The 18,303-nt window shown below is 38.3% G+C and overlaps 1 protein-coding gene across 2 annotated transcripts in view; it reads left to right on the forward strand.

The window, feature by feature from the left end:
- JAK2 (Janus kinase 2) overlaps nt 1-18,303 on the forward strand; it is an 85,687-nt gene that overhangs the window by 45,657 nt on the left and 21,727 nt on the right. For both annotated transcript variants that reach the window (XM_072360175.1, XM_072360174.1), the window contains 10 exons: nt 2,057-2,180; nt 2,930-3,047; nt 6,436-6,581; nt 8,306-8,627; nt 10,538-10,657; nt 11,715-11,872; nt 13,219-13,330; nt 14,990-15,176; nt 16,622-16,746; nt 17,131-17,265. In XM_072360175.1, coding sequence (XP_072216276.1) covers nt 2,057-2,180; nt 2,930-3,047; nt 6,436-6,581; nt 8,306-8,627; nt 10,538-10,657; nt 11,715-11,872; nt 13,219-13,330; nt 14,990-15,176; nt 16,622-16,746; nt 17,131-17,265 — 1,547 coding nt within the window. The remainder of the gene's footprint in view (nt 1-2,056; nt 2,181-2,929; nt 3,048-6,435; nt 6,582-8,305; nt 8,628-10,537; nt 10,658-11,714; nt 11,873-13,218; nt 13,331-14,989; nt 15,177-16,621; nt 16,747-17,130; nt 17,266-18,303) is intronic.

Raw genomic sequence — 18,303 nt, forward strand, 5'->3', positions numbered from 1 at the left:
GTCTGATCTAATACTTGACCTAGCAGCTGGTAACCCTGCCTGTGGCCAGAGAGTTGAGGCTTTGTGGTCTTTGGCATCCCTTGAACCCAAGTTGTTCTGTGATTCTGTGAAGTATATAAAAAAAAACACTTATTTTTCTACTGTATTTTTTTCCTGTGTGAATTTCTGTGATTTCCTTCCAAGTCTTCAGGATGGAATTGGTTTTTAGTGTTTTGCCTCTTCCCAGAATTCTTGTCTCTTAAGAGACATTATTTGCAATTGCATTTTTTTCTCACTATCTGTTAGGTATTTAAAATATTTGTGTTTATTTCATAGAATAGAATCATAGAATCACCAAGGTTGGAAAAGACCTTTAAGACCATCTAGTCCAGCTGTCCTACTAGCAATATTTTCCCAATAAACCATGTCCCTTGTTACCATATCTAAATGTTTTTCTGAATGATTCCGGGGATGGTGACTCAACTAGCTCACTGAGCAGCCTGTTCCAGCACTTGACCACTCTTTCAGAGAAGAATCACAGAATTGTAGGGATAGAAAAGGACCTCTAGAGATCATCGAGTCCAACCCCCCTGCCAAAGCAGGCTCCCTACACCACGTCACACAGGTAGGCGTCCAGGAGGGTCTTGAATGTCTCCAGAGAAGGAGACTCCACCACCTCCCTGGGCAGCCTGTTCCAGTGCTCCGTCACCCTCACCGTAAAGAAGTTCTTGTGCACATTCGTGCCGAACTTCCTATACTGAAGTTTCAGCCCATTTCCCCTAGTCCTGTCCCCACGCACTACTGAAAAGAGACCAGCCTCGCCACTATGGCTCTCACACTTCAGGTATTTATAAACCTGGATCAAGTCCCCTCTCAGCCTTCTTTTCTCAAGGCTAAACAGACTCAGTTCACTAAGTTTCCTCATAGGGGAGATGCTCCAGGCCCAGAAGTATTTCCTAGTATTTCCAGATCCCTCACCTGCTTCCCTGACCTCTATACATGCTCCAGGGCCTCGGTGTCTTTCTTGTAGCAAAGGCCCCGAAACTGAACACAGTACTTGAGTTGTGGCCTTGCTAGAGCAGAATATAAGGGGACAGTCACCTCCCTGGTCTAGCTGACTACACTATTTCTTATACAAACAAAGGTGCCATTGGCCTTCTTAGCTACCTGTGCACACTGCTGTCATGTTCAGCAGACTGTCTATTGACACCTCCAGGTTCATTTCCTTAACTTGACTTTCACACTACAACTTTTATCCCGCTCTGTAGGATAGTCTGTATACCCGTATCCCATTATGTCTTGAAAATTTGTCAGTGGTTGAATTTCTTTCTTTAATGCTGCAAAGTCTCGGATATCTAACCAGTTTTCCAAATCATAGCATTGGCATCCCTTATACACACAATAGTATGCTACTTTGTCATCTGTCTTTCAAGTTAGGCTGTACCATGAAGTTAGCAGCCTCAAAGGCAAATTATAATTTTGTGCTTCTGAAGATTTTGTGCTTCACATATTTACATATTTTGTGATTAAGTAGAATTGATTCTCAGTTCTCATTGAAAGAGTTCTGAAACTTTTTTTGAGGGGGAAAAAAAAAATCTATTTTAATTTACATTTGGTTTTGTTCTTAACTAAGCTACTGAAGTGTGAATGGCAGGTTGTTCTAGTAATGATGGCTTCTGATTTGTCATCAACCTGAAATAGCGAAACCATTACCTAGATTTGATTTTTGGAAAAGGTAAGGAAGAGGTACTGTTGTTGACTGTTACTTCTTAATTAAACTAAAAGACTAATAATCCATTGTACTAAATGCCATTCAGATAAAATCTTATAACTTGAACATTCAGTATAGAGTAACAAGTAGGTACAATCTTGTTAGAGAACGAGAAAACAAACCAGGAAAAAGTCTGCAGGTTTTAAGTTGATCTCTGCAATGCTGTTGTCAGTGTTAGAGCAGTGTAATGAATAGTTGGAGAACATATGCCTATCTATTGCTTTTAACAGTGTATTTTTCATGGTGAGATTGATTATCCATGAAAATAATTTCTTATAGATACTTTTTTCTCTGTACTTTATTTAGGTATCATGCCAGTGTATCATAATATGTTTGCACTCATGAGTGAAACAGAGCGAGTTTGGTATCCTCCAAATCACATTTTCCACGTAGATGAAGCAACGAGACTAATACTACTGTACCGGATAAGGTAAGCCAAAGCAAATTTTATGTGCTTTTCATGATAGTACAGAAATGTGTGAGGAAAATACAGTCAGTAAGGTATTTCGATGAACTGTAATTTCTCTATTACATTGTTGATGGGATCTAGATGAAGGATAGATGAGAATAAAAATCAAGTAAGTTTAAGTTGTATATGTATTATATGTATGCCATTTCAGACTGGAGAAAGAAACGATTTAAATATATCAGGAATCAAAATAATCTTGTTCTTAAGAGTACTACATCTGATTTCCTTCTTACTTGCCCATTTGGAGTCAGTAGGATTTCTAAAATGCAGAATAATTATTTTAGTCAGGTGTATGTCTGTAATAGATATATTCTTGTCTACTCTGATTTTTGAATGTGGGCCTCTAAATCTAGTCTTCGTTTTCCTTAGGGAGACAATTGCTTATTTTTTTAAATTGCATAATGTAACCTGATAGCTCGATTGTTTCTTCAGGAATTGTCTTAGAGGAAACTGGAAGAGTAACACAAAATCCTCTGTATTCTGATTAGTGAGGTTGGATTTGTGGAGATTGTTTTTACCAGTGCAGCTTCTCACCCTATAAGTGCTAGCTCCAAGAGCTAGATCCAGATCCTTCTGTTGACTTTGGGGGAGCTTAATATTGGCTTATCAGAACAGCCAGCACTTACTTTGGATATATGAAATAAATAATTTCTGGTGTTGGTAAACAAGAGTGTATTTTCACTGTCGTTTACTTAAATATTTTCTAACAGGTTTTATTTTCCTCACTGGTATTGCAATGGCACAAGCAGAGCATATCGCTATGGCATTATTCGGGGTTCAGAAAGCCCTGTTCTTGATGATCTTGTAATGTCTTACCTATTTGCACAGGTATGATTTGCTTGATTGTTTCTTTAAAATGCAGACTTACAAAGGTTGTTGATATTTCTCTCTTTCACATCTAATCGTAGTTATGCAAGTTCTTTTGATAGCTTGAAGCTTTTAAGCAGAAAAATAAAAGCTTTTGTCACATTGTATTTCTGCAAAGGTGAAGTTCAAATGGTGGTTGTGGGGAGAGCAGAGAGATTGTGCAGTTTCCATCTAGTGCCACCATGTGAAAATCTTTCACTGCGACTTTCATTTTGTACTGTTACAGTGTAGAACAACATCCTCCACAAGTGTTAGCATTGCGGTTTGTATAAGTTGCTGACCATCTGCCATTTCCAATAGCTCTTGCTATCCATTCAACAGATAGTTGTGATAGTTGTGTGACACCTCTGGCCTTTCCCACCAAAGAAACTGATGCAATTATGCAGACAGAGTTCCTGAATGGAGCATGGAGTAATCCAGGTCTCAGGTTGCAGGGTGTGCCCAAGCTTTCCATCAGTGTCTGGAAGCAGCAGTGAGCACACCTGCAGGAAGTATGCCCAGATAGAAGTACTGCTCAGCCTGGGGACAGAACTTTGGGAGGAAATGAGCAGGCTGAGGAACATTGGGAAGCTGAAAGAGGAGGACTAGTGGAGCTGTACCCTACCATCCCCAAGACAGATGTATTATCTGACCACAAGAAGAGAAATGAAGGGTTCCCTATCTTCTTGACAACAGGAGGAAGGAAGGTAACTAAGTGAGAGAGGAGACTAGAGGCAGGCTTCTGCTTGTGTTGGCAGGTGAATCTCCTCCCTGCCTATCTCACCCATTTGGGTGCATTTTTAGAACAGGAATGAAGCTTTGGAATTTGATGGATAGTTGATATGGATGAAGGTTCATCCAGATGCAGGGGCCACCTAGGGCTGGACAGCCTTTTTCCCATATCATGATCACCTCTGTCAATACAAGAAAGGTTGTTATCATAGGTGACTCCTTTCTGAGAGGAACAGAGAGTCTCATATACCAAACAGCCTCAATCCATAGGAAGTCTGTTGTCATCCTGGGTAGGAGACATCACTAGAAAACTCAATACCCTGCTGTGATTCTCTGATTAATGTCTATTATTGGGTTTTCATGTCCATGGTGATAAGGTAGCAAAAAAGTCCAGGGAAGTCAGAAGGAACCTCAGGGCCTTGGAGTATTATTTTCCTCTGTCCTTCCAGAAGCCTGGAGCAATGTTGAAAGCAACAGGCAGACCCAGCTGTTGAATAGGTGGCTCCAAAACTGGTGTCCTGCAGAGTTTTGTTTCTTGATCATGGGATAGCTTTTTCAAGATGAGATCTACTGGTACCCAATGAGATGCACCTTTCTCAGAGGGTGGGAAGAGGACTTCTGTGCTTGAGCTATCATAACTGACTGATAGAGCTTTAAACTGGTTCTGAAGGGGAAAAGAATAAAGCTAGTCTCACCAGTGATAAGTTCTGGAACGGCATACCAAAATTTGAGGGTCCGTGTGCTAGTGAGATCCTTCAGCCTGCTCTACAAGATGCTAGGTACAGTAAAGCACATCAGAGGTGTTTTTATACTGGTGCACACAGTGCGATAGACAGGCAGGAAAAGCTAGAAGTCTTGGCTCAATCCCAGAGCTACAGCATTATTGGCATAAGTGAAACCTGTTGGGAAGAGTCCTGTGGCTGCTGTGTGGTGAGGAACAGATTTGCCACTTGTAAACAGAGAAGGTCTTATGAGTGAAGTGGCAATTAGTGGCTCTCTTGACTATACTGACTGTGTTGCTCGGTAGTATACAATCTTTGGTGACAGGGTGAAAACTTCCACTAAGACTTCAGCCCTGGATATGAAGAGAGAAGATCTAAGGCTGCCCAGGAAACTGGTTAGGAGTGTCTGCTGAGAAACTAATTTGAAAGTGTTGGGGTTCATCAGTGCTGATCTGTTTTTGAGTACCACTGCTTAACAGCCCAGGAACAAGCAATTCCAAAGTGTCAGAAGTCAACAGAGCAGGGCAGAAAGCTGGTTTGGCTCAACAGTGATCTTCACCTAGAGCTTAGGTAGAAAAAAAGAAAGCGTGTGGCCACTGAAAGTGAGGTTAGGCAATACTGGAGGTGTACAAAGGTGCTGTTCCCTTCTTGGGGAGAAAATTTATACAGAAAAAAAGGTCAATTAGAATTGAAACTGACCAGCAAAGTAGTTAACAGCTTTTAAAAACTATTTTTGAAATGAATAGAGGGCTAGAGATCAGACTGGTAGCCAGTCACTAGTGTGGGGTTCTGGAAGCTTCCACTTTTAGGGCCTGTTCTTAATGTTTTCATCAGTGACTTGGATAAAGGCTCAATGTGATACTAAGTAAGTTTGAGCCAAGACTAAATTAGGAGGAGCTGTAGACTCACTCAAGGGGTAAAAAGGCCTTGAAAGAGATACTGAGAGATGGACAATAACCAACCATATGAAGTATAAGAAGAGGAAGTACCAGATTCTCTAATCCTATGTATATGTGTAGACTGGGATGTTCAAGAGTCTAGAGTGCAGCACCACAGAAAGGGAACTTGGTGTTCTAGTTGATGGCGAGTTGAACAGAAGACAGCACTATGCACTGGCATCCAGTAGGGCTAACCGCACTGCCAGCCAGTCAAAGGAATGGACTGTCCCACTCTGCTCTGTACTGGTACAGCCTCACCTCAAGCACTGAGTGCAGTTTAGGGTGACACAATATAAGGATATAAAACTATTACTGTCCAAAGGAGGTCTGCAAAGATGGTAAAGGGTCTAGGGGGCAAGATGTATGAGGAGCACCAGAGGTCCTTTAGTTTGCTTAGGCTAGAAAAGAGGAAACTGGGTTGGGAGGGCCTCACAGTGGCCTACAGCTCCTCTCAGGGGAGCAAAAGGTCAGTGCTGATCTTTATACTGACAGCAACAGCACTTGAGGAATTGTAAAGTGCTGTGTCAGGGAGGGTCAGGTTGGGGATTAGTAACAGGTTCTTCATCAACAGATGATTGGTCACTGAAACAGGCTCTCCAAAGCAGTGGTCATTGCATCAAGCCTGCTGGAGTTCAAGCAGCATTTGGACAGTGCTCTCAGAAATATAGTCTGATTTTGGATAATCCTGTGTGGAGCCAGGAGGGGTGAACTTGGTATCTACCAGAGTCCCTTCCAGTTGAGGATATTCTGTGGCTCTGTGATATATGGGCCTAGTCAAGATTTTAATCAGGCACGTTTTGAGAGCAGCTTCTAGTCACAATTGTATCTGGTGTCCAATATGAGCATATGTTGTTCTCTGGGGATGAAAAGGTTCAATTTAAAGAGTGTTATCTATAAAATTAGTAGCAAAACCAACAAAATAAAACTGTATCACTGCAGTTCATGAACAAATATTTGTTTACTTGCATTTTTCTACAGTGGCGAGATGATTTTTTGGGTGGATGGATACAGATGCCTGTTACTCATGAAACGCAGGAAGAATGCCTTGGAATGGCTGTTCTGGATATGATGAGGGTGGCCAAGGAAAAGGACCAAACCCCACTGGCTGTTTACAACTCAGTCAGGTAACTCAGTTTGTAGCTGTGTAACACCTCTTATCTATAAATATTAATTTTGCACACTAGTTTGTTGCAAGTTGAATATCTATTGTCCCACAGCAGCGTGGGCTCCCTCCCCCCTACCTCTTCCCCTGCAGGAAGAAGGCAGGGAAATGAAAAGGAGATATTACAGCTCAAGTGAGTTAGAGAGAAGCTCATTTACTTGAAATTATAATGAAATGTGAGATAACTGAATACAAAAGGAATCGAGGGTAATAAACAGAGGGGAGAGAGAGAGAGACATCTTTCTGACTGTGCTGTGAATGGTGATGTGGCCAGAAGTAAGGCCATGGTTACATCACCTCCTTTGTTCCTGGAAACCACGTAAAAATGACTGGACCTGCTGGGAACTGTAGTTGCTAGGAACTGCAGCTCCTCTGCAGCCATCCCAACTCAGATGGTTTACTGCATGATGTCATGGTATTGAATACCTATGAAAAGCCACAACATAGTTGTCCGGGTGGAGATGTTTAACTGTTGGGGGTTAATTTAGCCTTATGTATTGGTTCCATAAATTTAAACAGAATGTAAGCTTGAAATCAATAAAAAGCTTGTACTGCAACAGCCATTCTTTGTTTTTCAGTACATGGATTTTTTTCCAGTTCAGGTCAGGGCCAGCTCCAAATTTGAGACAAGTTGCACAGGGCCTTGGCACTAAAGTTCTGAAAATGTCTAGGGATGATGATTCCACCATATCTTTGGGAAGTTTTGACATATGTATTATTGTCCTCACTGGGGAGAATTTTCTCCTCATTTGATCAGTCTCCCCTCTGTCATACCATGTGTGCAATACCTTTTGTCCTTTTACTGTGCATGTCTGTGAAAATCCTACATCAGTATTCTCCATAACTAGTTAGTTGAAGACAGTTTCTAGAATACCTTGCTGGGGCCTTTTCTCCACACTGTACAGACCAAAATTCCATAAGCCTTTTCATTCATATTGTGTGTTCCAGGCACTTAACTATCTCTGGCAAGTCTCCACTAAACTTGCTTCAGCAAATCACTTCACTCCAATTTGTCAAAGTAATCAGTTTCTGCTTCAGCTGAGTGAATTCTGTCTCTGGTTGGTACTTCATTCTTGATGCTTGTCTTTTAATGAAGGCTGGCAGAATGAGTTAAATAGAATGAGACAACAGAATGACCAGCTGATTGGAGCTGTAAAACTATATTTTTGTCTTGTGATCTAATATGGACTGTGGTATAAAATACTTATATGAGAATCTGTGACACTGTTACTTGTGTTCTACCACCTGTTGTGTTTTCCACAATGAGCTCTAAGTTCAGTTTGTTGAGCATCTTTTTTCCACTCTACAGAGCTGCTTTGTTTAGCGTATAATTTGAATTATTATTTTTGTGTGTGTGTGTCTTGCCTCTGGCTTAAATGATGCCTTGAGCAGGTGTCTGGATATTTGGAAAATGCCTAATGTAGTATATGTTCAAAGTTGATGGGGGACAAAAAAGGAAAATAGAAGAAGAGATAAGTCTGTGTTTGAAAAGTTGTATTACAGACTAAAGAAAGAATCCTTGTTATCCTAGAGCTTAAAAAGATTACATATAGTTGAAAATGTTTTCTCATGTTGTCTTGCTCAGTACAGACATTGATATCTTAGCTGGATTTAATGGGTTAAATCATTAGTTGTGTTTTTATTTATGTGTTTGTTTGTTTGTTTTTGCTGGTTGTATATTCACAGCTACAAAATGTTTTTGCCTAAATGTGTGCGAGCAAAGATCCAAGAATATCACATTTTGACCCGAAAGAGAATAAGGTACAGGTTTCGTAAATTCATACAGCAGTTTGGCCAGTGCAAAGCTACTGCCAGGAACTTGAAACTTAAGTATCTCATAAATTTGGAAACCCTTCAGTCTGCCTTCTATTCAGAAGTTTTTGAAGTAAAAGAACCTGGTGGAGATCCTTCTGGAGAAGAAAGTTTTGCAACTATTGTAATAACTGGGAATGGTGGAATTCAGTGCTCTAGAGGAAAACTTAAAAACTGTGAGACACTGGCAGAGCAGGTAATTTCTTTGTATCTACTTCATTATTTTAATAGTTACACAGTTTGTCATGTGACAATTTGATTAGTTTGTTAAAATTTATGTTCAATAAAATACGTGTTGTCCTTGAATTCTGTTTGAAATCAGAATTTTAAGGGGTCCAGAAAAAAGAGACAAATTCCACTTTACCTTTGTATTGCTTCACTTAGACTCTTACTAGTATCTAAGCTAGCACATTTAAAGAGGTGTTTCTATAACTGCAGACTGTTTACTCCTTGTTCAAGAGTTAGGTGCTAAGTGGTTCAATATCTTGTCATAATCTTATGCTGTTGTATTTTTATTTATCTCTGTTATTTCTTTTGTGTATGGTTTCCCAGAAAGATTTAGGTACATTTTATCAAAGCACAATCAAATAGTAGCTTATAGCTGTGTACAATGAGAGTGTGGGAATTCTGTGAAGGTAGGATTAAAGGCAAAGTGAAGCAGATGTCAGTTTTCCAAAATAATTACATCTGTTGCTTGGTAGTTTGACTGCTACACATTATGCATTAAGACCAACCTACAAAACTGGTGATGTTTTTGTAATATACTATTAATGAACTTGTAAAAATGCCATTTTTTCCTGAAACTCAAAAAATAAAATAAAATAATAAAAAATAATCTGTTTACTTACCCAGATTTTCTACATTTTTTTCTTAGAATATTTGCAGATTCATGCTAGGGGTCCAGTAATTTCCTTTACATTATGTAGCAGCCCTCATCCTTGTGGCTACAGGAAAATTGCACTAGTTGCTTTTGCAGGAGCTGGTGTTGGGTTTCTGTAACTTCTAGTTTTTGGTGTACAAAACTTATGCATACTGTGCTGTCATGGCAATTACGCCTTTATTAAGTATAGTGTTTAAAATGATTGCTTTTCATATGACTATTTTAGAACTATCTTTTATAATTGATAATATTGGCATCCTTAGTGACAAAGACAAGTATGGGCTGAATGTGTTTTCATTGATACAGAATCTGTGTATAGAATTAGTTGTGAAAATGTAATGAAGGAATAGGTTGACTGTAAAAAGTGATAATAACTTTCAGCAGACTTTACTGATGATACTTTATTGAGATGTTGGATTGAAACAAGGTTTTTAATTTTCTGAAGCTGGTAATAACATACATGTGGTAAATACAAGGAAATTTGTTTTGCCAGTTCACATTTAAGACCCTGAAGCTCTATTAATTAATTATTAAACATGTTTGAACTGGTTTGTGACTTCTGATAATCAGCTCAGTAGTATGACATCCCTTTGTGTTAAGATACACTTGCAGCCTTAAAATAGGCCAAATTTGTTTTAGAGGAATAGTTTTAGATAAACACATCTTTATTTAAGATGCTGCTTAACATTTAAAGTTATGCTGCAAACAAAAGAAGATATGAGCTATATGACATGGAAGTTTGACTTGTGAAAGACTCAAGGAAGTTATACAGAATATTATATATTATTATATCAAAAAGGCCCTAAGCTGCCACTAAGGGGAAAAAGTCATGGCTGGAAATCTTCCTACCTGATCTGAGATGGCCATGGCTGAGAAGATCTTTTTGTAGACGTCTTCTCTGTCAGTACTACCTCCATCTCTTTGGTACCAGATCTTGCAACTTGAATTTCTGCAAATGAGGACATGAAGACATCATGTTTTGAAATGTTAACAGGCTCTCTAATTGGGATGTTTTTTGTTTGTTTGTTTAAAAAAAAAAAAAAAGTTAAACCACACAGAATACAGCTTCTCATTAATTTTAACTGCATGTTTAAGGCTTATTGACCTCTGTCATTGCTAACTTCACAAGGTTAGTGTTGCAGGAATTTTAATGCTACAAGTAAGTATGTTTTTTTTTTTCCAGCTGAAATTTGTTAATACTGAGGTTATATAATTATTTGTTGTAGGATTTACAAACGTATTGTGATTTTCCTGATATCATTGATGTCAGCATTAAACAAGCAAGTCAAGAAGGTTCCAGTGAGAGGAGGATTGTCACCATTCACAAACAAGACAGCAAGAATCTGGTCTGTTTACTTTTGTTTGCCATTTTTGTTTTCCATATAGGTGTTGCTTTGAGCGGACTATAGAGTTCATGATTTTATATAACAAAACATTAGTTGTGAATTAAGCACAAGGTAAAACTGAGTGCATTTTTGCAAGGTAAGCAGTGTATTACAACCCTGAAGGTCTTGTGTGTGGACTAATGTAGGCAATTCTAGCTTAGGAAGATTGCAGATAAATTGATTCTCCTTTGTTGGAGCCTAAAATCTGAGTCTGTGTTTTAGCAATCTAGCATACTGTTTGTATGAAGTCATGATTAAGCTGGCTGCCAGTGACAAAAAAATTGAAAAGGGGTCAAAATACTCTGGAGAAATAATACTTTTTCAAAAAATGTGTATGGACGTCAAATTAATGTCATTGCTCCTACTTTTTAAAATGCTTTGAAGACGATACTGGAAAATAATTTTATGTGTGAGTGTAAAAAGTTGTTTTAGTTTGAACTTCAGGAATTCCACTGCCATGTGCTTGAAAGTCTTATTTGAGTGGCATACAGTTTTTATTTCACTTGTCTCCATGACTGGTCTGCAGGTCCACAGGACACACAGTCTCTCTATTTCTGTGATCACAGAGATTTCCACTGTTTGCGTGAGAAAGCCACATACAGCTTATGCGCTTCTTCATAAAAATAATAATGAAAAAAAACCCCTTCAAAGTAGTTCAAAAAACATTAGTCATTTTTTAGTGTTCCTCACTTTTGGACAAAAGTCATACAGTTCACTGATGTTTGAAAGATCTGCAAATCACTTTAATGTTAATGGCACAGAATTAATGACCTGTAAAGAATCTGAAAATTTGTCCAGGCGTTTTATTGAAATGTAAAAGTAGCTGAGATATCTGTGATATATATTTACAGTGCTCAGAGTATGAAAATATTTTGGATAGGAGAATGGTGTTTTCCTTAATCTTAAGCAATGAAAATTGTCTTGAATTCTGAATATCCAGAAGATTTGCATTGACTGTTACAAATTCTCATTGTTTCTCTCCTCTTTCTCTTTTTTTTCTCCCCTGGCAATTTAACAGGAGGCTGAATTTCAGTCTTTAAGAGAAGCTCTCTCCTTTGTATCATTAATTGATGGATATTACAGATTAACTGCAGATGCCCACCATTATCTCTGCAAAGAAGTAGCACCACCATCAGTGCTTGAAAATATCCAAAGCAATTGCCATGGACCAATTTTGTAAGCAATTTTTTAGTGACTTAAAAAGGTGCTGTTATTTTTGAAGGATGATCTTCAGCTGATTGTGAACCATGATGGATGTCTTAAGATATGCATTTATTTCACTTATGTAACTTAAAGTGGTTTACATTTTTTCCTTGTTTTTCACTTTGCAGAATACAATACCTTGTTGATGTATTATCAGAAATAGAACGAAGGATTGTGGCTTTAATTTTCTCCTCCTAGAATTCTGTCTTTTGTTCAAGCAATACACACAGTAAAGTCATGGTGCTGATTTTTACTGAATTATAGTAATTAACAGCGCAGCAATGTGTAATGCCATAGAGAAACTCATGTTTTAGCTGCAGCCTCTATCAGTTATACTATTTGAGTTGCTAAAGAGAAAAAGACAAATTCATATACAGTAGACTGCTATCCATGTAAATTGGAGGGCTTGCTTGTTTTCAAGGAATCTTGTCTCCTTGTTCACTTTCTCTGTATTTCTAGGGAAGAATTTCAATACCTTCCTAGACTTCTTTTCTTAATATGGGAGCTTAGAAATGTTTTCTTAGGCAGAAAAAAATGGGTGTTAGCTTTGGGTACAGAAAGCTCAAAGGCAAACAATCACTAAATAGGTTGCATAAAATTAGCACCATTCCACTAACACAGAATGCTTCTGGAAATTTCCAGTGACAGAGTATAGGTGCTATAAGTATCAGGGGAGATAAAGGAAAAAAGGAACAGAGACCTTACTAGGTGTCTGTACATGTGTTTTTCACCTAGACTAATACCATATATTGATTTTTATTTAGAATTCTTTAGCATTATGTACTGTAAGTACAGAACTTTCCATACCATTGTCTTTGTAATTCCTTGAGATAAATAGAAATAGTTAGCAATGACTCGATTAGGGGGAGGTTAGTTCTTGTAGTAACAAATTAAGCTTTCTATCAAATCTTGTTTTTTTTATTAGCCCTTTCCCAGACTAAACTAGTCATATTCCATGCACACAAATGCTTCTCTTATCTTACTTTGTTTATTAGGCAGTTTCACTCGAATGGGTTCTTCCATGATGGAAACTGAGTCATATCACAAGCCCAAGGCAATACCTTTTTAGACTGCAAAGTTTTTAATCAAATAGGTCATTGAGTTTTACAGTGTTAAGAATAATTACCACATTCTTTTGCACATAAGCAGCCACTGTGACCACTGAGAAATAGAGAAGCAAGTGAATTATCTCAGAGGGGATTCTAAAACTCAGAATTTGCATTGTCATTGTATTAGATATCTTACAACAGTGCTCAAAAGTCAATATCTGGTCTTGTTCTTTAAAATTAAGCAGTACTGATCGTTTTCTTTTCATATAGCATGGACTTTGCTATCAGTAAACTGAAGAAGGCGGGTAATCAGACTGGCTTCTACGTTCTTCGTTGCAGTCCTAAAGATTTTAAAAAATACTTCCTCACATTTGCTATTGAGGTTTGTATTCTGGCATGGGTGGTACTTCTGTGCTTTGTTATGTTGCGATAAGGTGCATGGGAAGTTCAGTAAATGATTCTGGATTTTCAGAATGCTAGTATGATGTCTGTTCATTCTACAGCTACTTGCGTTAGGCCTACTTTCCAGTGTCATGAGAAACATACCAAAATAAATTTATGATGAAGAATCACTGGCACAGATCATATGCCCCAAAAACAAAACAGGTGGAGGAAAGAGAGTTTGGTAGTTTTGTGGGGTTTGGAATATGGCTGTTCAAACTATTGCAATTGTTTGGGTGCCAGTGTAGGGCTTTTGGTGATTTCTGTTGTTTCTGGCACAGTAGGACTTAGCTACTGAGTATGCAGTTGGTTCCTGTGGTGATCTAAGGTTGTCTCTCATGAGTTTTTATAGGTTTGGGTCGTACCCTTCATCTAGCCAGATTATCTGACACATGTTATGTCAGCATACATCTTCAAGATATCTGCTGTAAACTAGATGAGAAGCTGCACTTGAAATGCCTACAATTCTTCTGCTGCTGAAAAGCCAGATGTTCACCTGCTCTATGAGACTGCAGTTAGTGATAATGCAGCACTTTAATAGTGCTGTTACATAATTACATGATCTTGTTCCAATATTGATCTTGTTCCAAGGATGGGATTATTTTTAATTAAATGAACAGAGCTACTTTTGGGTTTGTAACTGGAGAAAGTAGCATACATAGCTTTTCTTACTAGTTTTACAGCAAGCTATCCGATTTACTCAGTACTGCCACAAGTAGGTATTTGTTTCAAAATGATAAATTAACATTGATTTGTGGGTGGAGAAGTAAAGAGCCATTTCTAAGACTAGTTTTAGTAAAATTTTATGTCTAGACACCGAACTGTATTAAGGATTTTTTAGACTAAGAGAGAAGTCCCTGAGCAAGTCTAGAATCAAATTCTGAGAGTGAAGCTTGCCATTAACTGACCTGGTTGCATTTGTTTTTCTTGTTCTAATTATTTCTGGGCAAGCCTTTAGAAGACTTTTCAGATTTGGAATTAGTTGAAATGTTTTTCACAGCGTTACCATGAAGGATTATGAAAGCATTATTAAGAATTCCTCTTGATTAAAAATGTCTAATGGTATATTTTCATGATTCATCAAAATAATTACATGCATATCGAGAGCCTACTGCACTAGGAATTAATTGCTTAGAACTGCACTGTACACTGCAGAAAAAACAGAAATACACCTTAGATCTCCAAATACTTGTGAAAATGAAGGAGTTTGAGATTTTGGTGGGCTATGGCTTCCAACATTTTTCTGTTGTTATTTTATTACCACGTGTAACAGTAAATGAACTTTCATTGCTAGATTTGTAAATATAAGGGATCTTTCCTATGTTTTATGTTTCCTCAGAATGGTACTTGGAGATTTGTTAATGTTTGTTCACCTTAGTGCTAACATACTAATTTCAGGGATGGAGGTGGAATCTTGGTTGTGTTTTTGTTTTGTTTTTTGTTTTTGTCAGAATCACAGTTACATTGTGAGTAACAAAATAACAAATTGTAGTAATGTTTTACCGATGGGTGTGTTCTTTAGGATACTGCTGTGCATTTAATATTTTTTAATGATTAAGTATTGATCAATTTTCTTTTTGATTGGAAAAAATCTCTGCAGCGCGAGAATGCCACTGATTATAAACACTGCTTAATTACGAAGAATGAGAATGGGGAATTTAATCTTAGTGGAACCAAGAGAAGTTTTGGTAATCTTAAGGATCTATTGACCTGTTATCAGACAGAAACTGTCCGCTCAGACAGCATAATTTTCCAGTTCATCAAGTGCTGTCCTCCAAAACCGAAAGGTAAGAAAGGGCAGTTTATTTCTAACAAGAATGTTTACAACTTATAAAGATTTTAAAGTAAAACAACAAAGTAAATGACTTTTAGGTGGTTAGGTACATATATTGGCTTGTGTGGTTCTTTTCATTCCACTTACCTGTTTGTTCATCATCTTGGTCACATTCTTCATTTCCACTGACTGCCAGTTTTTACTTTGTTGTGACATGGCCTTCTAGACTGCATTGATAGCTATCCCAGTTTCATTGTTATAACTGAAACTATTTATTCTTTATATATATATATGTATTTATATGTATTTATATGTATTTATTATATACATTTATATTTATATGTATTTGTTTTAAATAAAAGGTTTACAGTGTGATTTCATCACCTCTTTACATGTGGATTAGAGCCCCTGGCCAAAAGAGTGTTTTTCTTCCTTCAGTACATGTAAAAGGCTCTTCCTAGGTATTATATTCATAGTATCACAGTATCGTGGGAGTTGGAAGGGACCTTAGAGATCATTGAGTCCAACTCCTGGGATTCGAGCCTTCTGCGTAGCAGAGCGGCACTTCTACCACTTGCGCCACAGGGGGGATTCGAACCCAGGCCTCCGGTGTTGCAAGCGGCAATTCTACCACTGCACCATATATTTCTCCAGTATGAATGCAATAATGATTGTCTGCCCTTTTTTATTATGATACTACTTACAGTTAATATTAGAAAGTCTTTGCTGCTCTCCAGGTCTCTGATTAAGCAAAAACACTATTTGACTTATACTTCTTTTACATATGATAGAAATAAGCCAAAAAGCCAATGCGGTCAAAAGCTTAGAAGAGATTTAATAAGTAAATGCATTTGGACATCACAGAGAATAACTGCATAACCCAGTAAGATCAAACACGAATGTTTTATATTCATCAGAAGTATTAATTTGTGAAATAATCACACATACTTGCACGGATATACCCACAAATACATATCTTTTGGCTTTGGTTTCACTAATGCATCTGCCGTATACATCTCCGGTAGTGGTAAGGCAGCGAGGATCACTAAAGTGCTTCCAGGGCAAAAATATTCAAAATCTTTAGACAGGTGTCAAAATGATATGCATGTCTTCACATTATGAAGTGCTTCTGTAAAGAAGCTTAGTTACTTGCCCTCTTTCCACCACTGCTTGTTATTACAAATACAGCAGAAATTAAAATATGAAAGGAGGCTGGAGTAGTTTCAGAACGTATGTTGAAAGTACGAGTATTTAAACAGGGCAGTACAGAAGCAGTAGGAGTAGAAGCAGCAAAACCAGTTCTTGCTAATCAGAAAAAGTGAGTTATTTACCAAGATGCTCTATAGCTTTTAAATTGAATTGATCTCTGATGTTGCCTTTTTGTTGGATTTACAGCTTCTTTGGAAGCTGTATGTGATTTTTATATTTTTATGTCTCAACTTCTCTTTCTTCTTCCAGATAAATCAAACCTCCTTGTCTTTAGAAGCAATAGCGTCTCTGATGTACCTTCATCACCAGCATTGCAGAGGCACAATGTCAGTCAGATGGTCTTTCACAAAATCCGGAATGAGGACTTGATTTTTGTAAGTCCACTAGTTGCTTCTAGTTGCAAATGGTTGTTTTAGTAAGTACTAGATAAAAACTCAGTGTGTATTAATAAAAGCTTTTTCTTTCCTTTAAAAAAAAAAAAGTGTCTTCTTGACTGCAGTGCTAGGTTTTCTTTGTTTTTCTCTGTAGTTCTGTCAGCGGTTTGTTATCTAAGATTCTTGACAAGTTGGTAGATTGTTAAATAAATAAATAAAACAATAATAATAATAAATTAACAAGTATTTCAACTGTTCATGGTATAGTTGCTTCTTTGACTCCTTAGTCAGACTTTGGAGGTAGACTAGCTGAAAAGTTTCACACATACGCATTGTCTGTGGTGGAAGTCTTCTCATTTTCCCTTTCCCGCTTTTTGTTTTTAGGAAGAAAGTCTTGGACAGGGCACTTTTACAAAGATTTTCAAAGGTATAAGGAAAGAAGTGGGAGACTATGGCCAGCTCCACCAAACTGAAGTTCTTTTAAAGGTTCTGGATAAAGTGCACAGAAACTACTCTGAGGTTGGTATGATTGTCAATTGCAGCACTTGTCCATCCCATATTACTTCTGTTACAGTAAACAACTTGCTGTGTTTGTTATATGATAGGGGGATGATTGTTGAACAGAGCTCATTCTTGGCCTTGTGAAATTGGGAAAAATAGGTTTGAAACTAGCTCTGTGAACTTCCCCTGTATATTTCATTTCCTTTCTTCCCACTGTCTATCACAATTTAGAGCTACTACACAGAACCAAAAAACAGTGATCCTTCAATACTGCACAGGTAGCACAGGAAAAAGTTTGACCACAAACTTGTACAAGTAAACTCATTAATTACATGTGAGGTACCAACTTATACCTCATAGGCTGGAGAGCTGGGCCGAAGCCAACGGGATGAGGTTTAACAAGACCAAATGCTGGGTCCTGCACTTCGGCCACAACAACCCCAGGCAGTGCTATAGGTTTGGGACAGAGTGGCTGGAGGACTGTGTGGAGGAAATGGTCCTGGGGGTACTGATTGATGCACGGCTGAACATGAGCCGACAGTGTGCCCAGGTGGCCAAGAAGGTCAACGGCATCCTGGCTTGCATCAAAAACAGTGTTACTAGCAGGAACAGGGAGGTAATTGTCCCCCTGTACTTGGCATTGGTGTGGCCACACCTCGAGTACTGTGTTCAGTTTTGGGCCCCTCACTGCAAGAAAGATATTGAGGCCCTGGAACGTGTTCAGAGGAGGGCTACGAAGCTGGTGAGGGGTCTGGAGCACAGGCCTTATGAGGAGCGGCTGAGGGAACTGGGATTGTTCAGCCTGGAGAAGAGGAGGCTCAGGGGAGACCTTATAGCTCTCTATAACTTCCTGAAGGGAGGTTGTGGTGAGCTGGGGGTTGGCCTCTTCTCTCGTATAGACAGTGATAGAACTAGAGGGAATGGTTTCAAGCTGCGACAGGGGAGGTTCAGGCTGGACATTAGGAAGTATTTCTTCTCAGAAAGGGTAGTCAGGCATTGGAATGCACTGCCCAGGGAGGTAGTAGAGTCACCGACCATGGGAGTGTTCAAGAAACG

The sequence above is a fragment of the Excalfactoria chinensis genome, chromosome Z, assembly GCF_039878825.1.
Source record: "Excalfactoria chinensis isolate bCotChi1 chromosome Z, bCotChi1.hap2, whole genome shotgun sequence".
Lineage (NCBI taxonomy): Eukaryota > Metazoa > Chordata > Aves > Galliformes > Phasianidae > Excalfactoria > Excalfactoria chinensis.